Source organism: Neovison vison, chromosome 6 (genome assembly GCF_020171115.1).
Source record: "Neovison vison isolate M4711 chromosome 6, ASM_NN_V1, whole genome shotgun sequence".
Classification (NCBI taxonomy): Eukaryota; Metazoa; Chordata; class Mammalia; order Carnivora; family Mustelidae; genus Neogale; species Neogale vison.
The window spans coordinates 203081990-203104388 of record NC_058096.1 but is presented as its reverse complement, the minus strand read 5'-3'; the positions used below and the strand labels follow the sequence as shown (position 1 = coordinate 203104388).

General features: G+C 59.1%; 1 protein-coding gene across 2 annotated transcripts in view; it reads left to right on the top strand.

Annotated features, from left to right (window-relative positions):
* The window catches only part of NISCH (nischarin), a 32550-nt gene extending 11190 nt beyond the window's left edge, over positions 1–21360 (top strand). The window contains exons 4-21 of one of the 2 annotated variants that reach the window (XM_044253435.1): positions 253–301; positions 1198–1361; positions 1706–1801; positions 2953–3048; positions 4246–4398; positions 5017–5085; positions 5580–5765; positions 5940–6068; positions 7252–7365; positions 7729–7840; positions 12029–12153; positions 13316–13365; positions 14403–15815; positions 17557–17983; positions 18405–18561; positions 19019–19147; positions 19617–19778; positions 20125–21360. In XM_044253435.1, coding sequence (XP_044109370.1) covers positions 253–301; positions 1198–1361; positions 1706–1801; positions 2953–3048; positions 4246–4398; positions 5017–5085; positions 5580–5765; positions 5940–6068; positions 7252–7365; positions 7729–7840; positions 12029–12153; positions 13316–13365; positions 14403–15815; positions 17557–17983; positions 18405–18561; positions 19019–19147; positions 19617–19778; positions 20125–20735 — 4242 coding nt within the window. In that variant the 3' untranslated portion in view covers positions 20736–21360. Of the gene's footprint in view, positions 1–252; positions 302–1197; positions 1362–1705; positions 1802–2952; positions 3049–4245; positions 4399–5016; positions 5086–5579; positions 5766–5939; positions 6069–7251; positions 7366–7728; positions 7841–8411; positions 9526–12028; positions 12154–13315; positions 13366–14402; positions 15816–17556; positions 17984–18404; positions 18562–19018; positions 19148–19616; positions 19779–20124 lie in introns of those variants that run through there. The other variant, XM_044253436.1, reaches the window with a different exon arrangement.
* Positions 21361–22399: the final 1039 nt, after the last annotated feature.

Here is a 22399-nt window from a genome sequence, read left to right as displayed (position 1 = left end):
ACCGCGATAGTCTGTTTCCCTTCTTCCTTTGAAGCGACATTCCACGTGTCCACAGGACTGGAAATACTGTTTTCCTTCCTAGGCACTTTGATTTATAGTTTACTCTCTCTTTTGTTGTGTGTTGTAAGCTCTGTTTTATTAGCTTTCTGGAGAGCTGGCGTTGCAGCATCAGAGAGAGTAGCTAGCAGGGACTGTGAGTCCCAGCGACTGGGGACAGGGTCTCTTTCTAACTCTGGGTTGTTTTCTCTGCAGGAGATAAATGGCATCACCGCGGCACTGGCTGAGGAGCTCTTTGAAAAAGGTGTGTGGCCAGGAGTCCCCGAAACAGTGGGTGCCGCTGGTCCAGCCCTGTCAGGCAGCCAGGGACCCAGGGTGGCCCAGAACTGCCGACAAGTCCTCATCAGGGCCCGCCTCCCCGGGCTTGCTCAAATCCCAGGGCCTGGTCCACAGCCGAGCCTGCCTGCCCACCTGCCCACCAGCCCCACAGGCAGCCAGGTCTAAGAAGCTGTGGTCTTTTACCTTAGGACTCCTGAGTCCCCATGTCAGGGGCTAACCCCAGGCTCAGAATGTAGTCCAAAGCCCTATGGGGGAGTTCTGGAAGGTGGGTGAGCTGATGCCCTCTGCTCTGTCCTTACCTGAGAGAGTTGAGACGTCAAAGAGAAGCCAGTCCTAGGTCACGGCTGTGCAGCAGAGAGCCTCGTGACAGTAGCTAACAGTGCTTTCTGCCGCTCAGCCCCGTGTCAGACATCTCACTGCCTGCCTTCCAGGCGGTGCAGAGAAGGGCCCTGAGGACACGAGGGTACATGGCTGGGAGGGGCAGAGCGAGCACTGGTTGTGAACACTGCCTGCCTGCAGGTCCTGCACTGGGCTGGCCCCTCAGGCCTCAGGTGATCTCGGGCTGTGGGCATGTTAGAGGGGGCGGGGTAGGTCTGCTGCCCCTGGGCCACCTCACATCAGCTTCATCTCAGCGCACAGATCCTAAAGCAGCCTCAGCCCAGGGAGGCTCCCCAGTTGCACGGTCTCAGGGCCCTTCCCTCCTTTGTGATTACGTGGCCTGGGTCTGCTCTGTGCCCAGCGTGCTCTCAGGACCACGGCTTCGTCCTGAGTGCTTGCTGGCTATGGGCCAGGGGGCCGATGCCCTGGCTGCACACTGGGGCTGGGGCCGTGCACTCACCCTGGGGGGCATGGCTGTTGCAGGAGAACAGCTCCTGGGGGCTGGCGAGGTCTTTGCCATCGGGCCCCTACAGCTCTATGCGGTCACTGAGCAGCTGCAGCAGGGAAAGCCCACCTGTGCCAGTGGGGATGCCAAGACTGACCTCGGGCACATCCTGGACTTCACCTGTCGCCTTAAGTACCTGAAGGTAAAGCTGTGGCAGCTTGGTCATGGATTGCCACTCGGTTGTGGGCATGGAGCCCCAGTGGGGCTGTGGAACTCATTGTCTGTGTGTGTGTGTGTGTGTGTGTGTGTGTAAAGGTGGCTGAATGTGCCCTGGCATGGGGAAGGCCACTTCTGGCTGTGAGCACCAGGGGGCAGTCGTTACCCAGTACCCCCTTTAAACTTTGGCTTCAGCCAGCTTTGTTGACCCTGCAAGTGGTGAGCGGAGGTATGTGCCTCCTGTGCCCCATGTAGCCCAGCAGAGCCCCGAGTCAGGTTGCACAGCTGCTGCTGCATCATCCTTGATTCAAGCCCTGTGTCTGGCCGCAGGTTTCAGGCACAGAAGGACCGTTTGGGACCAGCAACATTCAGGAGCAACTCCTGCCTTTTGATTTGTCAATATTCAAGTCTCTTCACCAGGTGGAGGTAAGGCCCAGGGCCCTTGGAGTCCAGGTGGGGCAGAGCCCACGCAGGGATGGTCTTGCGTCTGATTATCTGCGGCCAGAGAGTGTCTGGGTTTACCCGTTAGGCACCGTTGCTTTTGCGTTTGTCTGTGTGTGATAGATCCCAGCTAGGTAAGTAAGGCCCACCCGAAGGTCTGGAGAGAGGGGCCTCTCCTGCTCTGGGCTGGTCCGGGCACAGGCAGCATGTGGACAGAATGGAGCACCAGCACTTGGCTCTTTCTTCTCATTGTTCAAGTTGAAGGGCTGGGAGGGCGTCCTGAGGGTCAGGCAGAGCCAGTTTCCAGTCTGTGTTTCCCAGGACACAACTGCAGAGGGCTTTGAGGGCTCTCTGCTCTCCAGTGTGCCCACATCTAACAGGAAATATTTTGTATTACTTCCTACCCTATTCCTGGGTTCGAGATGTCAGTTTCGTTAATGTTTTTTAAAAGCAAGGAGACTCAGTAATGGGTACTTTTAAAAAATGCCTTTAAAGCATCTATTTCTAGAGCATGGCTTCTGTATTCAGCCCTGTGTCCTGATGGACACTTCCTGCTGGAAGCTTCCTGACTGCCCTATGAAGTGGTATTTTTATTCCCATTTTGCAGTTGAGAAAACTGAGGGTTAGGGAGGTAAGAAGTTTGGCCAGGACCACACAGTCAATGAGGGGAAGCTGCGATCTGAATTCAGTCAAGTCTAACTCCAGAGCCTCTGCTGCCCATGGGACTGTTCTGCCTGCACCTTTCTGGGCTAGTCCCAGAGACTTTGAGGACCACATCCCTAGACGGGAACCTATGGTGTGTGCCTCCGCCAAAGCTGGCTGAGGAAGGATTGGGAAGTTAGAGGAGTGTCCAACCCAGCCTCGGCTCACAGGCTGAGGAGGCCCCATGGTTGGGGTCTGCCGGTGGGTGGCGTTCATGGGCATACGGGGGCATGTAGCCCTGCCTCCTTGCTGCAGGATAGCCAAGGCTGGTGAAGCAGGGCTAGGTGAGCAAGAGGGTCTTTTGTGTCCTCACTGTGTGCCCAAGGCCTTTTGCTCTCAAGTTCTGCTTTCCAGAGCCTGCTTTTCCTCTTCACCTGCCAAGCTTCAGTCAGCCCTTATAGCCTTTTCTGAGACACATCTGTTCTTTGTTCCAGATAAGTCACTGTGGTGCCAGGCGCATCCGGGGACTCGTGGCATCGAAGTCCACCTTAGCCACAATGAGTGTCCGCTTCTCTGCGACCTCTATGAAGGTAAGTGCCACCTGTTTCCTGCCCCAGGCACTGAGGGCAGGGCCCTGTGCTGCGCACCAAGGGTGGGTGCGAGTGTCCCTGCTGTCTGCCGGACCCGGAGGTCAGACCTTCCCCTGGGCAGCCCCACACTCGTGCAGATCCTCCCAGTGCTGGACCGTCCCCAGGACGCGTCGGTCTCTGTCTTCGTCAGAAACCCATTCTATTGAACAAGATAGTTGAAGGCACTGGGTTTCCCCACCCCCACCCCCCGAAACGTCCCTGGTTTTGGAGGGGAACAGGTTGCTAAGCAGTGGCAAGTGGCAGAATGTTCATTAGACTGACGTGTTTCTTTGAGCTTGTGAAGTCCTGGCTCAGCACTTTTTGTGTCCTGCTCTGAGTGCACGTAAAGTGGACAGGCTGGGTTGTAGGAATGCCGTGCTCTGTCCTTTGTGTGTGAGCAACAGAAATACTTGAATTGAGAAAGTAAGGGGTTTCTTCTCTATGTACCTTTTTATGGATTCCATCTTAGCAATGCTCAAATCCTTCCACTGGGATAGAACAAACAGGGCAGCTACTTTAATGGCTTGTGGTGTCTGATGCAGATACGGGTTTGGTGGGGTCGTGAGGCTGCTGGCTGAGCTAGGGGGCTTATATAAAGAGCCGACAGCATTGGGCAACCCGGACCCTCTCCGAGGGGCTCCCTGTGGCCTCACTCAAAGAGCCCAAGTTAGTCTATTGAGGGAGGAGAGGTCTTCCGGAAATCAACTGCAGGACAAAGAGGCCCGCCTTCCTGCGCTTTGATGGCGTCCCTGTTTCTACCCTGTGTAGTAATGGACGGTAATGGACAGTAATGGCTACGGTCCTCGGTAGGGACCATGGCGCCAGCTCGGAAAGCCTAGTTGCCTGGAAACGCTGTGATTGCTGGTCTTGAGCTCCTGAGGTTGAAGCCAGAAACGGATCACCATGGAGAACAAGGCTCTTCTGCATTTGAAAAGCATTTGCTAATGAGGCAGGGTCAGAACACATTCCAAGTGGCGATTAGGCTGCCAAGCGCTTCAGGTATTTCACAATCGAGTAAAGCCATATGAGCTGAAGCCCATTTTAATGCAAGTTCACTTCCACATGCTAAATATGCTGAAGCCCTTCCTGAAATTTTGCAACGATTGTGTTGTGTTGCGTGAAGGCCAAGTGTGGTGCTCAACAGATGTTCTTACACAGGAAGTCCTTGTTCCCGAAGCCTCGGAATTTGACGAGTGGGAGCCAGAAGGCACAGCCCTGGAAGGCCCTGTGACTGCCGTCATCCCCACATGGCAGGCCTTGACCACTCTAGACCTGAGCCACAACAGCATCTCAGAGATCGACGAGTCTGTGGTATGCTCTCAGCCGTAGGCACTAGGGGCTTCTCTGGCCTTGTCACACCCGGAGGTTGAGCATGCAACTTGGCCTTTTCCAGAAGGACCACGGGCAACCTGTGCCCATGATCTGTGCACTGCCTGGAGTTTTTAAGTGGATTCATTGAAATAGATGAGGTAGTGGTTAGGGCCCAATGACATCTATTGATCAAATGTACATTTGATAGAGAAACATAGTGAGAATATTTCCAGGGAGTAGAGTGGGAAATTCACTTCATGGATTCCAGACGCACCCCCATAATAGTGACATCCTGATAGCATTTGGGCAAGAGGAGAACGATTTCCTGTATTTGTGCTGTTTGGTGGGGTTGGGTAGGGTTGGAGAAGAGGGATGAACTTCCTTCCCCGTCCAGGACCTTGCCACCGTCCTTTTCACAAGCCAGGGGTTCTTAGGAACAGTGGCCCATGTTTAGCTCTGGGGGCCCTGTTTGCCCCTGGGACAGGCAGAGATGTCCAGCTGGGGCGTCTCTAGTCAGGAGGAAGTGTCTCACATTGTCCCATCTACTAGGGACAGGGGCCACCAAAGCCCCCCTTCCTAGGGTAACCTCAGGCATCTCTCTTCTTTCTCTTTGTCAAGAAACTGATCCCAAAGATTGAGTTCCTGGACCTGAGTCACAATGGAGTGCTGGTTGTGGACAACCTGCAGGTAATTTGTGTCTTTAAGGACCACCCTCCATGGGCTGCTTGAGGTCCCGTTCTCCTGAGAGTTCAGGAGGCTGATGCTGCCTTGGGAGCTTGGCCGTCCCCTGGAGTTTTCTCTCATAGACCTCTGAAGGGTGTCTGGGTGCACAGGAGGTCTGTAAAGTCAGGGTCTGCTGGTGTTCCCACAGACTAGGCGATCATTGCTCTAGGTTCAAAGAGTGGGGGGAAAGATGTGAAAATAGAAATTGAGTGTGATGACCATACACCTCCATCACGATGACGGACAGCCTGATTTTCACAGCTCGCCCCACTCCTGTGGGCTGTGATGCTTTTGGGGGGCCATGGCGTGTGTCAGGGAGCAGGGGGTGGCACTTGCCAGTAGCTGTCTGGGGCAAGTGGGCGTTGGAGGTGGGGAGGCCCCTGCACCATCCGGGGCTGCCTGCCTGCTGCGGAGCCTTGGTCTGAACCAACTGTACCCTGTTCTCGATGCCGCTGCAGCACCTGTACAACCTCGTGCACCTGGACCTGTCCTACAACAAGCTCTCCTCCTTGGAAGGGGTGCACACCAAACTGGGGAACATCAAGACCCTCAACCTGGCGGGAAACCTCCTGGAGAGCCTGAGTGGCCTGCACAAGCTCTATTCCCTGGTCAGCCTGGACCTCCGCGACAATAGGATCGAGCAGGTGAGCCTCAGCCCGGAAGGCTCCTGGGGTCCTGGGGTGGCTCTGCCTCAGAGCTTCTCCCCCTGAAGAAGAAATCGTAAAGCTGGCCTGCGTCAAAGAGAGGCCATCGGTCATGTTGGCCTGTCGCCGCAGCATTCGAAGGAGGGGTGAGGGAAGGGGACTCGTCTCTTGCAGCTGGAGGAGGTCAGGAGCATCGGCAGCCTCCCGTGTTTGGAGCACGTGGCCCTGCTCAGCAACCCCCTGAGCATCCTCCCTGACTACCGGACCAAGGTGCTGGCTCAGTTCGGAGAGCGGGCCTCTGAGGTAAGCTGCTGAGGCGGGTCTGCTCTGTTGGAGAGACGGTCTGGGTGGAGTCTGGCTTTGCCCCGGCGGCGCCGGAGGGGATGGCCGCTGTTCTGTCCACCTCCCTGCTTCAGAAGGACCGCTGGCCCCAAGGGACCTTTCGGTTCTGGGAAGTCTGCACACACACACATGCACGCGCGCACACACACACATGCACCCTCCCGCCCACACACACCCGCCACTAGGAGGAGGCTTCCCTGCTCCTTCTGTGGGGGCACCAGCCACTCTGGTTCCTGCTGGCCTCTGTCCTGTCATCTGTGTCAGAGCCTCAGGCCTGGACAGCTCCCCACCAACCAGCAGGCACAGACCCAGGGTGGAGGGACTGTCTTTAGCTTGTTAGAGTCACGCTTCTTTTTGTAGACTGCAGACCATGAAGGGTTTGCCCCCCTTTGCCAAAGTGGTCCGGCCCAGGGTCTGCTGCCTGCTGCATGTGGGCTGGCCCCCCTGCTGCCATGCCAGTGTCATAGGTCCTCAGCCAGACTCACCCGCCTTCCACTCTAGAGCAGGCCTATCCCCCCCCCCCCGCAAACATCACAGGCCAGAAGATACCTGAGCGTCTGTCTGCACCCTTCCCCTGCCATTCTTCTCATCTCTTTTCAGCCCTGAGCACCCCTTTCTTCACACTATCATTAAGACCGTGTCCACAAGATGCCCTCTTCCCCTGCCCTCCCCTCAGGCACCCCCCCCACCCCGTGGCTGCATGGTTTGGTGTCAGCTATTCCACAGGCCAGTGACCACAGTGCCACCCCTCACTGCTTACTAGTCACGGCCCCCCTCCTATATCTGCCTGTTCCTATTCCCTGTGCCTCTGCCCTCCCAGTTCCCCAGGCCTCCCCTCGCTCTTAACTGATCTGAATTTTGCCCTAACTGGGGGCTTGGTTCAGGTCACTAGCTTCCCCAACTCCCAGCCACCTGCAAGGCTGTCCCATTGCCTCCTCTTCTCAGAGAGGGACTCCCAAAATGGCCCGGGCAGTGTGGGAGCTCCCAGGTCACCTCCACGGGGGGTGGAGAGCTCGCCTGCCAGGGGGCAGAGCCTCCCTTGGTCTCCCGTGTCCTCTCGGGGCCTGGCCCACACGTCTGCAGCGCCCCTTCCACGCTGCTCCTGTCAGCCCCTGCGCTGACGGCCGTTCTCTGAACCCTGTAGGTCTGTCTGGACAACACCGCGACCACAGAGAAGGAGTTGGACACTGTGGAAGTGCTCAAAGCAATTCAGAAAGCCAAGGAGGTCAAGTCAAAGCTGAGCAACCCAGAGAAGAAGGTGGGTCTTTGTGTGGGAGGTGACGGGAGTGGCAGTGAGGAAAACCAGCTGAGAGGGGAGCTGGCTCGCCGTGGGACTGGGCCGGGAAGCACTCGGGGCCCCTGCGTCCTGGCTGCACCCCTCTGTGTTTGAGCTGCTGAGCTGGGGCAAGCCACCCCCACTCTGTTCTCCCCTACGTGAGGGAGGCACAGGGGCAGCACAGGCCTCTCAGGGTTGCTGCAGACTAGGCCTAACCACCTTCACCATCACCGCTCTCGAGAGAGCCAGGAGCTCCTTCCTCCTCCCCGGTGGCTGTGTTGGGATCTGTGCTTCCTGACCTTTCTCTCCCCCGCCCCGGGGGCTGACTCAAGCACTCCTCCTCAGGTCATTGAGGATTCCCGGCTCTCCGCTGCCCCTTGCATCCAACCCAGCGGCTCCCCTCCCAGTGTGGCTCCTGCCACGGCCTCCCTGCCCCAGCCCATCCTCTCCAACCAAGGTAATTGTGTACATGTCTTGCCAGCTAGCGGAGTGGCGCAGGTTCCGCCTGGGCCTCCTGGCTGGGCAGGGTTCGGACATGGGGTGGGGGGCATGTTGCTGTCTTCAGGCGGCACCTCTTAGGGTAGCTCGGGGAGGCGGGGGTCTGCTGGCTTGATTTCAGCTCTGTTGTTTGCTCACCAAGGGCCCGCAGTTGGTCTGAATCCCACATCCGGTTCCTGTAGGATTTCATAGGTTTACAGTGGAGCCCTGAGGCTGCCGTGTGAACAGGCTTCTTGGGGCTGCTGCTTTTAAGGACCCTGCTCCCCCCAGGCAGCATGGCCAGTTTGGCTCCTTGCTTGCAGGACGCCAGGCCTGGTGACCTTCCTGAATCGGGCACCCCGGCCCCTGTGTAGAAACTTTCTTTTTTAATCATTGTCTCATCTCTATGGCTCTCGTGGTGCAAGCCAGCCCCAAAACACCGTGTGTCTGTGTGGGCCCAAGACGGGCTGTCTGTGGACCCGTGGAAGACCAGTTCCCGAGACCCACCCACTGTCTTAGCGTTTTCAAAGGGCTTTCACCTCTGAACCCAGGCATCCTCGGAGATGAGTGAGTGAAGCAGGTCCCATGAGAGTGTCTGCTGGCCCGGCCCCCACGGAAGAGGGGAGGGTGTGCCGTCCCGAGTGGAGCCAAGGCTCGGGACACACAGGAAAGAACGCCGCCCGCCCGCCCGGGCTCCTGGAGACGCAGAACTTGGTGTGAGGTCTTGGGAAAACAGTTTGACCCTATGTTTCAAGAGCCAGAAAAACGTTCCCACCCCTTGACCTGGTAACCCCGCCGGTGGGGATTTTATCTGAGTGGGATAAGTGGATGGGGAAGGGGGAGGGGAGATGCTCCCTGCAGCATTACTCACGCTAACCAGCGTGGGGCGCTAACCAGCGTGGGGCGTGAGGGGCCTCAGAGGATGGAGCTGTGGTGCGAGCTGCTCTCCTGCCGTCACCTCAGAGAGGCGGGGGCTGGCTCGGGAGAGAGGGCAAGCGCTCAGGTTAAATCAGAACGCCTGTGGCTGGGCGGCACACCAGGCTCATGACCCCAAGGTAGGAGAGAGAATCCACGAGAATTCACGGGAATGCAGTGGTGGTGTTAAGGGCCAGAGGAATTGTCCATCCGCTTTTGTAACACTCTTGATCGAGAAGTTTTGGTTTTATTTTTTTTACATGAAAGGGGAGGGGGGCTTGTATCGCTGCAAAGAAGCTTCCCTGCCGCCGGGCCAAAGCCCTCTTGGGGGCCACCAGCGTGTGCTGCCCTGTCACGGCACCGGCCAGCCTGCAGAGAAGCCGTGGGACTAGGCCTCTGGGGGATGGGGAGATGCGACTGGTCTTCGAGGCCAGGCACCTGCCGGTTCTCAGTCAGCGTTTGCTGAACCGATGAACGAGTGAGTGTGTGAGTGGACGAGCAAGCGGAGAAGCAGCCGGTAAAGTGCAGACCGCGGGTGCGGGAAATGAGGGGTCTGCCCCTGGGGCCGCAGCTGCAGGCAACCCCTGGTTGGGCAGGCGGGTGTCTGCCCCACTGCCAGGGACGTGTCACAGAGTGGCTCACTGTAGTCTGTCCCCCCCACCCCCACCCCCCGCCCGTTTGCCATCTACCAGACATTGAGACGTTGTCTCCAGATTTGCACCTCTTATGAATAAAACTGTAGTGGACGTCTTTGTGTGCACATCTCTTTCCTTTTTGTGAGAAACAACAGAATTTGGGCCCCATCTAGGTGCTCTGATGCCTCTCGTCTCATCCTGAGTGACCCTTCCTGACCACTTGTTTGTAGAGTCCATGGTCCAGGAAGGAAGCAGAAAGACTGTCCCTGTCCACGTTTCCTCAGTTCCAAACAGGGTGTGGGTGGGTAGTGGCGAGAAACGTGACTTTTTCTCCCTGAGATGGAGGAATCGACAGAGGGCTGAGCTCAGCCATGTGCTGCCTGTCCAGGGTCTTGCCCGGATGGGCCAGGATTTCTCCAGAAGGGAGCAGCTCTGCTCCCAGCCTGCTCCCTGGGTAGAGCTAAACGTGCTTGTGACTACACTGGGCGCTCCCCCGTTAACACCAGGCCTCTGGTTGTCTCAGGAGCTGTTAGCCAGCTTGTTGGAGCCATGGAGGATTGTGACCAGTAGGGGCTGACGGATGACATGCCAGAGTTGATTCTTCAGCCAGGTCCGTAGAGAAGTGGTCAGGAGCAGGCACCCGGGAGGGAGGCAGCTCAGTGCATCCCGGCTGCCCTGGCCCAGTGCCTTCAAGCAACCTGCAGCCTCTCTGAAGCTCGGTTTTCTCAAGTAAAGCGGATATACCCTACTTCATCGATTCTAAGATGCACCCGTTTCCACCCCGTGACTTCTCTGAAATTGAGATGCGTCTTTCGGTCAGTGGCGTCTCATAGTCGCGCGCGGTCAGCCAGCTGGCATTCGTGATGGAGCCGTGTGAAAGCCTTCCGTGGACAGCTGCTGAGACCAAGATGGCGCCCCATCCGCGCATCTTAGAGTTGATGAACTGTGGTAAATAATGAGAGGCGTGCATGAGCTGACGCTGGGGACGTGCTTGACAAGGCTCCTGGCTCCTCGGGCGTGGCCAGGAGGGGCTTCCCTTCCTTGCGTCCTTGTCGGGCGATTCCAGAATCGTGCCCCTAAGGAACCTGGAGCCTCTTGGGGAGGTGAGCGTGTGTGCCCAAGGGAGAACAGGACAAGATGACGTGGGGGCGTTTGTAGAAGGGAGAGGCGTGTCTGGAGCAGAGAGGACTTGGCAGTGGAGGTGGTATGTGAGGTGGACCTCAAAGGAAGAGAGACTCTGAGCGTGTGAGGGAGGAGAGGGGCGGACTCCGGGATAGAACAGTGTGCTTTGTGCATGGCTGTGTGCTTGCTGCCTTCCTGCTGCCTGTGCCTAGCACCTACTGCTTTGCTGGGGAGGTGGGGGGTGCTCTGGGCTTGGGCTCTTGGCTTGGCTAGTCCGTGGGCAGAAGACCTGGGCTGCATGAATTGTCCTGTCCTGGGGGGCAGCTGAGCTGCACAAAGGTCCATGACCTCTGGAGCTCAGTCATTTCACTGAACCATGGTCTCTGATGGCAAAGCCAGGCAAGCTCTGGGCCCCTTCAGACCTCTGTGAAACTGGGGGTCAGAGTTCAGCATTCTCCCAGCTAGCTACATTTAGGAAAATGTTTAAAAAAAAAAAAAAAAGTCATTACCCTCACCCACTGCGGAAAACGTCTGGAATGAAGTAACAGGCCCAGGCAAGCTGTCTTCTTCAAACAGCCTCAGCAGGGTTCAAGAACGCCAGGTGTTTCTGGGGTGCATGAGTCAGTGCGCTGGCCGTGGATGTGGCCCAGGGGAGGAGGGTCAGTGGGGAGTGGTCTGCAGCCCTGGGTGCCGAGTACAGTCTGTCCTCACCAGCCCTGGAGGAACACCGCCTGCGAGAAGGCCTGGCCTTGCGCGCGAGGAGTCCCGAGCCCTTGCGTATCTGTGAGGCCCGCAGAGGGGTTGTATGAGTGGGCTGGGAGGCCAAGTTCAGCCATTCTCTTAGAGGGTCCAGGAGTGAACACGCTAAAGGCTCTTGATGGACATACTGCCACACCCGTGCCCCATTGCCCAGTTAGGCCAAGGCCAGACCAGGCTGTCAGACCTTCACCAAAGCAAGGCAAAACAGAGGTCATGTTTCGACTTGCCCTTTCGCGGTTCCTCATGGGGTGTGCCTCGCTTCCCATCTTCTTTCTGGCAGCCGTTCCATTGTGGGATGGCTGCTTATGCCTGCCGTCTCCTAACGGGGTTTCCAGCACACACACCCCCTCAACTCCCATCTTTGTTATCTGGAAGAGCCTTTTATAGATCAGAGACACACTACTTTGTCAACTATCACAAGTACTTATTTCTCATATCCTTTTTATCTTCGGTTTCTTCTCTTCCAGAAGTTTGGTGGTGACGTAGTCACGCACACGTCCATGTCTTCCTTTGGGTTTAAGTGTAGAAAGTCTGTCCCTGCCCTGAAGTTAGATAAGCAGTCTTTTGTTCTTCGAGGTCAAGATTTCCGTTTTTAACATTTTCTTCTGTGATCCACGGGGCTGGGTTAGAGGGTCTGATGAGGCCTCCAGTCATGCCGGTAGCCTGAGGGCCCAGCCGTGTTTGTTGAATGGCTACTCTCCCTGCCTGCCCTGCCCGCCCACCCCTGGTCTCTCTAGGTATCATGTTCGTGCAGGAGGAGGCCCTGGCCAGCAGCCTCTCATCCACCGACAGTCTGACTCCCGAGGACCGGCCCATTGCCCGGGGATGCTCTGATTCCTTGGAGTCCATCCCTTCCGGACAGGTAACACCCTCCTTCTTCTGGGGATTGCTTATCGCTGTGGACCGAGTGTTCTGTGGACCGAGTGTTCTGCCTGCGGCTGTCCGGAAGTAGGACTGGCCTTGGCTAGACGGTGGAGGTGGCCTGGCTGCTATTGGAGCAGATGCTGCCACTGCCTGGTGCACTCTGCTTTGTGATGAGCAGTTTGTGTTCCGTCTGTCCGTCCGTGTGTGTGTGCGCGCGCGTGCGCGCACATCTGTCTGTCATTCTCGGAACTAATAGGAACAGGCAGTTTTCTCACTAGGTAGGCCCTTGGAGGCAAAGCCAGGTGGTCCTTAGCCCCTGTACGCAGACTGTTCTGGGAAAGGCAGTTCAGAAAGCCTGAGGTGGGGATTGTTTGGGTCTCACGCCCATCGGGAAGAGTTTCTCCGCTGTTACCGGGCTCACGGGGCTACTCTGCCGGCCCCTGCATGTTACCCTAGTAGTCAGACACACTGCGACTCCAGCACCTCCTCTGTGGCTGCTGCTGAGGGTTCTGGAACTTCTGTCCTGGGAAGAGAGGAGGAAGACAAGTGTGATGTGGGCATTCTGCTTGGCTCCTGGGCCTCCATCCAGCCCTGTGTTCAGTAGGTCATGGCCCTGTGACCCTGGGCAGTCTGCTGAGTCCTTGCTCTGTCGCAGCACTCCTTGGCACTCCTCCCTTCCCTCTCCCCAGGATCACACAGTCGGAGGTGCCCAGGCCCTAGGTCCTCCGCACTGCCCAGAGACCACTGGGAGGGCCTTGCCAGGTGCTGCACAGCCTCTGCTCGTTGAGGTCTCTGCAGGCCAGCTGCCACATTGGTAGGCTGTCCGTGTGCACTCTCTGGGGTGGCATGGGGACACTGGGATGCCAGACCTCAGACACGTGGTGAGCTGCAGAGTGGCAGAGGTGCTGACCCCGGGCACGGGCTGGGGCCGGACAGAGGTGGCAGTCTCCGCTCCACTGTGCACTGCCGTGTAACTGGCTGAGTCTCTCTAGCATTTCCGGGGCCCAGAATCTGTCCCCGAGGGAAGCGTTGGGGTGGTGAGGAGCTTCCTGCAGGGTGGTGAGCTGGGGTGGGGTGCCTGGCTCAGGGTCCAGCCCCCAGTAAATGCCAGGGGGTGGCTGCAGCAGGTGGGGGGCTCACTGCATGTTCTTCTTTGTCAGGCACCTTCTGATGATTTCCGGGACATCCCGGGAGCTGTTGGCGGTGTGAGGTGAGGAAGAGCTTAAGAAGGCATCTGAGGCCTTCTGCACATGCCCAACTGTGGACTAGTGGGAACCAGTGGGATTTTGTTAATAGTCTGTTCGTAGAAGTCCTTCAGAGCTGTTTCTTTCTTTGACTATATAAACAGCAACGAGATGGGCTCTGGTCTGTTTCCACATCCTAATCCCTGAAGTTTGCTGGACATGTTACCCCAGAGTAGGGGTCAGCACATCGAGGCCGATTTGGTCCACAACCTACCTTGTACAGCCTGTGAGCTGAGAATGATCATTATATTCTCGAAGTACGATTTTAAAAAAGAGAGATTTTGTGGATGGGCTCCTCCAGAAACCTGTGGTGTTCACTCTCTGACACTTTATAGAAGTTCTATATGTGATTTTTCACGGAGGGGAGCAGTACCCAAGAGAAGGTAGTTTTTTTGTTTGTTTGTTTTTTTTAATTTAAAGATTTTGTATATTTGAGAAAGAGAGCACAAGCTGGGGCCAGGGGCTGAAGGGAGAAGGAGAAGCAGATTCTCTGCTGAGCAGGGAGCCTATGCAGGGCTGGATCCAAGGACCCTGAGATCGTGACCTAAATCAAAGGCAGATGCTTTAAAATGACTGAGCCCCCCAGGCGCCCCAAGAGGAGCTAGAACTGAAATGTGGAAGTCCTAAGACCCACCTAGCTTACTCCCTGACTCCCATCCCAGAGGCCCCTGGGTGCCCTTGAAGGAAACCATGGTCAGTAAGGGACTTCATGCCCTTGAGCTCTCGTTCCCTTTGGGACTCGCAGCCAGCATCTGTGCGACTGAGAGGGCTTTGTGGTGCTTTTGTTGGGGGAGCCTGTGTGGTGTGGCTAAGGCGGGGCTGAGTGCTTCTGGTCTGGGCCCTGGGGGTATAGATTGTCCCTGAACTGGCAGGCCCGCCTTCAGGCACCCTGGCTCCCCACTGGGGCACTTGTGGACCCAGGGGTTCAGCAGACGGCTCTGCGTGTGGTCCGTAGGGCCGGTCCAGCCCAGCGTGCAGTTGACCTTGGCCTCTCCCCGCACAGCCCGGAGCACGCGGAGCCAGAGGTCCAGGTGGTGCCGGGGTCGGGCCAGATCATCTTCCTGCCCTTCACCTGTATTGGTTACACGGCCACCAACCAGGACTTCATCCAGCGCCTGAGCACGCTCATCCGGCAGGCCATCGAGCGGCAGCTGCCCGCCTGGATCGAGGCCGCCAACCAGCGGGAGGAGGGCCAGGGCGAGCAGGGCGAGGACGACGAGGACGACGAGGATGACGAGGACGCCGCGGAGAACCGCTACTTCGAAATGGGGCCCCCGGATGCGGAGGAAGAGGAGGAGGGCGGCCGGGTGGAGGAGGAAGAGGAGGAAGAGGAGGAGGAGGAGGAGGAGGGCGAGGAGGAGCGCCTGGCCCTGGAGTGGGCCCTGGGCGCGGACGAGGACTTCCTGCTGGAGCACATCCGCATCCTCAAGGTGTTGTGGTGCTTCCTGATCCATGTGCAGGACAGCATCCGCCAGTTCGCCGCCTGCCTTGTGCTCACCGACTTCGGCATCGCCGTCTTCGAGATCCCGCACCAGGAGTCGCGGGGCAGCAGCCAGCACATCCTGTCGGCCCTGCGCTTCGTCTTCTGCTTCCCGCACGGCGACCTCACTGAGTTCGGCTTCCTCATGCCGGAGCTGTGCCTGGTGCTCAAGGTGCGGCACAGCGAGAACACACTCTTCATCATCTCGGACGCCGCCGGCCTGCACGGGTTCCATGCCGACCTGCGCTCCTGCTTCGCCCCACAGCACATGGCCATGCTGTGCAGCCCCGTGCTCTATGGCAGCCACACCAGCCTGCAGGAGTTCCTCCGCCAGCTGCTCACCTTCTACAAGGTGGCGGGCGGCTGTCAGGAGCGCAGCCAGGGCTGCTTCCCCGTCTACCTGGTCTACAGCGACAAGCGCATGGTGCAGACGGCCGCCGGCGACTACTCGGGCAACATCGAGTGGGCCAGCTGCACGCTCTGCTCGGCCGTGCGGCGCTCCTGCTGCGCGCCCTCCGAGGCCGTCAAGTCCGCTGCCATTCCCTACTGGCTGCTGCTCACGCCCCAGCACCTCAACGTCATCAAGGCCGACTTCAACCCCATGCCCAACCGTGGCACCCACAACTGTCGCAACCGCAACAGCTTCAAGCTCAGCCGCGTGCCGCTGTCCACAGTGCTGCTGGACCCCACGCGCAGCTGCACCCAGCCGCGGGGCGCCTTCGCCGACGGCCACGTGCTGGAGCTGCTCGTGGGCTACCGCTTCGTCACTGCCATCTTCGTGCTGCCCCATGAGAAGTTCCACTTCCTGCGTATCTACAACCAGCTACGGGCCTCGCTGCAGGACCTAAAGACTGTGGTCATCGCCAAGACGCCTGCGACCGGGGCCCGGTCCCAGAGCCCCCTCGTGGAAGGCCAGGCTGCCGAGGACAGGGCCAGGTGAGACCGAGCATAGGCTCTTGGGGCGGGCGGGGGTGGGCACTGTGTCTGAGACCATTCACCCCAGATCAGATCGGTGAATGTCTGCATGTGTGAGTGGGCCCAGGTGGGCCCCGTCCTCTGTTCCTCCTTGGCTTCTGACCAGCCTCAGCGTTGCCCTTGTCTCCTTCTAATGCCCCGTGCCAAGCCTTACTGTGGTGGTGAGTTGTATTCCCCCTTTCAGGAAGGACTGGGTCACTGAGGGGCTCTCTCTCTGCATGTAATTCTGTGAGTTCTCTCCAGAGGAGCTTGTTGGCTGAGGGCAGCAGCGTCTGAGGTCTGAGTTGGAGAGCCGGGTGGTTCCCGCATTCAGAGCTCCTTTCCTTCTTACAGCAGGGGAGACAGAGAGGGAAGTGGTGGCAGTCTTGTCCTGTTCTTCTGCCCTCTGCTCCTGCCCCCTCTGTCTGGCTTCCCCCTGGCTCCTTGCCTGAGTTTCCTTCAGGGCCATCTGGAGCTGAGGCTAGAGGGAGGCCTGTGAGCAGCTGTGATCCTACCCTCCGCTCACCCACACCCAAAACTCCAGAGGGGCCTCGTGCCCTGAGGGGTGCCCAGCTTCTGCCATTGCTCCCTGGCTTCACATGTGCTGGGGCTTCCCCAGCCTAGGCAAGAAAGCCCTTCATCTGTTGGTCCTCCTGTCCTTGGAGATCCCCTCATTTTCTCTTCTGTCCTGGTGGACGGTGGAGACCCTGTCCTCAAGTCAGCATCTCATGCCTCTGCCTGTCATCCCAGCCCCCCAGCTGAGGTTCCCGAGGGGCTCCCGGCCTCTCCCTGAATGAATCAGACACCCTTCTTGGGCTCAGCTTAAGTTCCATGCCCTGCTAGAGATGCCATCAGGTCTCCAGGAGCTGGAGAGCAGTTTGTGCCCAAGGCACCCTGCATGGCCTTCCCTCTCCCTGCCCCTGTGCTGAGGCCTTGAGCGGTGACACCTCATCTCCATTTCCTTGCTGTCCCCAAGCCTCGCTGGAACCTGGCCACAGTGGGAACTGCTTGCAGAAAACAGCTGCCCTGCTCCGTCCCAGCAGACACATCTCTGCAGCAGGACAAGGGGGGACCGCCCAGGGAATTCTCTCAACAGCTGGGATGTCCTAACACAGAGGGTGATGTCCAAAAGACCCCCTCAGCCTAGACACAGGCATGAGGCCACCTGTAGGGTCCTCCCCGCCTCAGGGGTCGGCTTCTAACCTGAGCTTTCGGGGTTCTGAGCATTGTTTGCTCTTGTGCTCAGAACAGACGTGAAAATCCAGTGTGGCCACTTGTATGGTGGCGGGGTGCGGGGAGAGCCTGGGCTGCCTGAGGAGGACCCTAAGGCAAGCTGAGGGGCTGTTTGGTTTGGGTTCTCACCTCTAGTTGCACTCAGGTCCTGGGTATGGACACCTTGGTCCAAGTTCTGAACTCAGGAGTAGCATTTCTGATCCTTCTACAACCTTCTGAAACTGAATTCTTAACCCATGGGCCACACATCTGGCCATCCCAGCCCTGGAATAGCAGACAGCCTATCTTTCCCCCGACTAATCTCACTTCAAAGGGCAAAGCCTAGCACTTTCCCTTTGTTCTGCTTCCTGTGGGGAACCTGGAGATGATATCCCCAGGTGATCTCAGATGTGGTATTTGTTCCATCACACTGTGAGGTTGTGTGTGATAGGACTCGCCCCTTGGGATCCTGATGCTAACTCAGTGTCTCTTGGGGGATCGGGGGAGGCAGCAGTGACCAGCGGCCCCAGGAGGCCCCAGCAGAGGCCTCCGCTCCAGCTCCAGCTCCAGCTCCAGCCCCAGCGGAGGCCCCAGCCTTGGACCCGGCCCTGGGGGAGGGCCCGGCTTTGGCCCTGGAAGAGGCCTTGTGCCCAGCAATGGCCACAGGCCCGGTGGAGCCCTCGCTTCCAGCTCCAGTCCCCGCAGAGGCCTCACGCCCAGCGGAGTCCCCAGAGGAGACCCCGGCGGAGAGCCCGGCCCTGGCCGAGCCCTCGGGGCCAGTGGAGGCCCCCGCTCAGTACCCGAGTGAGCACCTGATCCGCTCCACATCGGAGGAGAATCAGATCCCGTCGCACCTGCCTGCCTGCCCGTCGCTGCAGCACATCGCCAGCCTGGAGGGAAGCACCGTCATCGAGCTGTTCCACAGCAGCATCGCCGAGGTAGCGGCCCCGCGCGGGGCCCGCCAGCTGGCCGTCCTGTGCGGAAAGCTGGAGTCCGGGGCGGGAGGTCCTGGGCTGCCCCTCCCTGGGCCATTGTCTTCCCCATCACCACCTCTCCCTGCGGCCGCTCCTCACCTTGGGCCCCAGACACAGCCTGCCTCACTCCCTTCTCCTACCCTTCGGTTCTTCTCTGCTTCCAAGTTCATCAACATGTGAGCCAGAGGTGGGGAGGGTCCTGTGTGTCCTTATCCAGGACTGCAGGTATGTCCCTGGGCCGTGCAGGTCACCAGGGCTGTAGGGCTGATGGAGTGGGGGCTGCCCTGCCCAGAGCTCTGTTGTCAGGTGGGCACGGCCTGGAAGCGAGTTCTGTGCCCCCTGCCCTGCTCTGCTGTGGGCCCAGACCCAGCTTTTCTGTGTCCAGGTGGAAAACGAGGAGCTGAGGCACCTCATGTGGTCCTCAGTGGTGTTCTACCAGACCCCGGGGCTGGAGGTGACCGCCTGCGTGCTGCTGTCCACCAAAGCTGTGTACTTCGTGCTGCACGATGGCCTCCGCCGATACTTCTCAGAGCCCCTGCAGGGTAGGCACTGCGGCCGTGGGGGACTTGTCTGTGCCCCGCCGAGCCGAGCCTCCCTTGTGTGAGGAAGGGGCCTGATAACCAGAATGTCTCCTGGCACTATCATGAGACACCTACAGCCAGCCTGTGAGGCAGGGCCTGGCCAGGGCCCAGGAACTGGCAGGGACAGGGAGGGGGTTGGGCAGTCTCTGTCCCTTGGGACCCTACTGGGAGCCTTAGCCCGTGGCCTGTTGTAGAGCTCCTGGTGCCTGCACTGAGCCAGGCAAGGCTCAGACCCTAGAATGTGCGGCCCTTGAGGCCTCAGGTCTGCAGAGTTAGGGGCAGCTCTTTGCCAGGCGTCCAGCGGCCAGGCTGGCCAAGGGGGCCAAGGGGCCCCCTCCTGCTGAACGGACTGCGCACCCAGGACCATGCTTGCCCGGCAGAGCCAGTGCCACAGCTGGTGCCCGTCTCTCCGCTGCAGATTTCTGGCATCAGAAGAACACGGACTACAACAACAGTCCCTTCCACATCTCCCAGTGCTTTGTTTTAAAGCTCAGCGACTTGCAGGCAGTCAACGTTGGGCTTTTCGACCAGCATTTCCGGCTGACGGGTGAGTGACCGCTGTGCTTTGTCCTATTTTGGTTGAAGGCCAGTGTCACCAGTGGGCTTGCACCTTCCACATGTGGGTGCCTTATCACAGGCTAAGCTATCTCTGTTCACAAGCCCGTTCACTGGAGCGGGAGGAAGCAGCTTCAGGAACTGCTGAGCATGCAGAACCCCACAGGGCTTGAGTGCGGGGCGGGAACCGAGGCGGCCAAGTGCCCGGCGGGCAGGGAGAGTGGGCCCAGGGCTCACGGGCAGGATGTTTCTGACTCACACTTCCTGAAGAGAGAAAGCTAAGCTTTTTCCCTAATGCCTCTGCATCCCCTTCCAGAAAAATGTCACAGCCCTTCCGGCCGGAGAAATCGCTATCTCCCCAGGCCCCATGATGCTTTCCCACGTGGGTCCTCCTGGCCCTGGGGGCAGGGCTGGGGTGGGGAAGAGGTGGCCGCAGCCCTGACCAGTCCCTTGTCCCGCAGGCTCCTCCCCGATGCAGGTGGTTACCTGCCTGACCCGGGACAGCTACCTGACACACTGCTTCCTGCAGCACCTCATGGGTGTGCTGTCCTCACTAGAGCGCACGCCCTCGCCTGAGCCTGTCGACAAGGACTTCTACTCCGAGTTTGGGAACAAGACCACAGGTACCCCCCACCTGGCTCGGGCCGCAGCAGGCCCCGGAGTGCCTCTCTCTGCCCAGAACTCCCTCTCCCTTGCTCGCTTTCTCTCCTCCGTGCTTAGCCAGCCAGGGTTTTCTGTGGCCTTTTCCACACCAGAGCCTCCATTCCAGCAAACCCTCAGCCACCCGGCAGATCCATCTCAAGTGTCTGTGGGTCTCTGCCCAAGCATGGGGGGGCCTGGAGTACTCCCCTGCTTCTGCCGGCCCCTGATCCCACCCCCATGGATGGCTTGGGTTCGCCGGTGCTCTGGTGCTCTGGGCCAGCACCAACCAGGCCAGGCTACGACCCCGGTGGGCCCCCCTCTCTGCAGGGAAGCTGGAAAACTATGAGCTGATCCACTCAAGCCGTGTCAAGTTCACCTACCCCAGCGAGGAGGAGATCGGAGACCTGACATACACCGTGGCCCAGAAGATGGCCGACCCAGAGAAGGCCCTGGGCCTCAGCATCCTACTGTATGTACAGGCCTTCCAGGTGGGCACGCCGCCCCCCGGGCGCTGCAGGGGCATGCTGCGCCCCAAGACACTCCTGCTCACCAGTGCCGAGATCTTCCTCCTGGATGAGGACTTTGTGCACTACCCACTGCCTGAGTTCGCCAAAGAGCCACCACAGAGAGACCGGTACCGGCTGGACGACGGCCGCCGCGTCCGGGACCTGGACCGCGTGCTCATGGGCTACCAGCCCTACCCGCAGGCCCTAACCCTTGTGTTTGACGACGTGCAGGGCCACGACCTCATGGGCAACGTCACCCTGGACCACTTCGGCGAGGTGCCGGGGGGTCCTGGTGGAGCCGGCCAGGGCCGTGAGGTCCAGTGGCAGGTGTTCGTGCCCAGTGCCGAGAGCCGTGAGAAGCTCATCTCGCTGTTGGCTCGCCAGTGGGAGGCCCTGTGCGGCCGGGAGCTGCCCGTCGAGCTCACCGGCTAGCCCAGGCCACCATGGCCAGCCCTTGCCACCCGCTGTGTCCGGCCTGGCGCCCACTCAGAGCGGGAAGCAGGCTTTCTTTATTCTTTTTGAAGTGTTTCTCCCCACTTTTGGGTACCCTCGTTGGACCATCCTTGCAGAGAATGTGAACGTATGCGCTCAGTGATTTCTTTCCAGTGCTAGGAGTGGAAGTGCCGGCCCCTCCAGGACCCCCACACCCCGTGCCCTCCACCTCCTGTGGCTCTGTTGCCTGTCCCTGGGGTGGTGCGGCCGGTGCACCAGTGTTGTGTTTCCTGTCGTGGGACTGTTACTTACACGTGGCGCCGTGGGTCTGATTTATTCTTCTCTGTCCTTCGCTGAAATGTCTCGTCTAGTCGTGTGCTGTCCTTGTGGGCGTTCGCTGCTAATCGTGAGGCTGGTAGCAAAATGCACATCAGAAGCTCCCGCCCCCTGCGGATTTCCAGAGTGGAGCCTTATCTGGGCCGACCGAGTGGGAGAGCCCTGTGGGGGCAGGAGTCCCCAGGCCTCGGGGCTGAAAGGGGCGGTGGCAGGGGACCTAAAGCTGCCAGCTCCGAGTGTGATTCCTGTCGCCTGTTTTCTCTATTCCAATAAAGTGCAGTTTGACAGAGTCTTTGTCTCTTATTTCAAGGGCCACTGGGGTCTCTGCCGGGCGCTGGCCCAGGGCCAGGTTGGCATGAGGGAGAGGGTCTCCTAGGGAAGCAGGAAGGTGAGCTCCTGGGGGTAGGGGGGAGAGGAAGGAGGGAGAAAGGCATGAAAGGCAAGGGAGCAGCTCCACTCGGCCGCGCTAGTGGGCCAGCCTCGGAGGGCCGGCGCAGGGGAGGTAGGAGGGGGCCCTCGGATTGGGCCTGTCTGGGCTTCCACCCTCAGCCTCCAGGCACATGCGGCACCCTGGCTCACTGGCTTTCTGCCCCCTACAGGTCTGGAATGTCCCCGCTGAAGCTGCAGTGTGTTGGGTAAGCCCTAGAGTCTGGGATTGCAGAGGGTGGGTGCTGGGTGTCTCCCCAAGAAGGCTCATGCTCATGGGGGGGCGGGGGAAGCCCTGTGGGAGGCGTCCCCAGGTGGTGGCTAGTCTGTTGGTGTTCTCAGAGAAGTGGGGATTGCCTCAGGGGGACCTGCCAAGCCAGGACCCGGGATTTCTTGGGGAGCCTGCTGTGTGCCCCACCCTTCCTCATCCCGTTCCTACTCCTAGAGCTGGGCTCTGGAGCCCCACTTGTCTCTCCCATCCTGGCCCAATCAGGAGTGTCAGGCTCCAAGGTCCTAGGGCCATTTGGGCCAGGCAGGACTGAAGAAGGGGTGATTGGAGGGTGGTCAGCTCTGCTCCCAGCCCGCTGCTCCTGCCCTCCCTTGGTGCCCGCAGTAGGGCCTAGAGGAGCCATCGCCGTCAAGAAGGCTGCAGGGGGCGCGGGGGTTTCTCCCCACTCACAACGTCCCTAGCCAGCTTTCATAAGGCCAGCCCAGAGACCCCTCTAGCCCGATGACGGAGAGGAGGAGGCAGGTGACAAGGCTTCTCCGTACCAGGCTTTTATTAAGGGCCTTTACAAATGGCCACCTGCCTCTCTCCATCTGTTCGGTGTAAACAGGTAGTGACAACCAGAGGCAGGGTCTGCTCCCTGGACTACTGTTCCAGGCCCTGTGGACCAACGTGA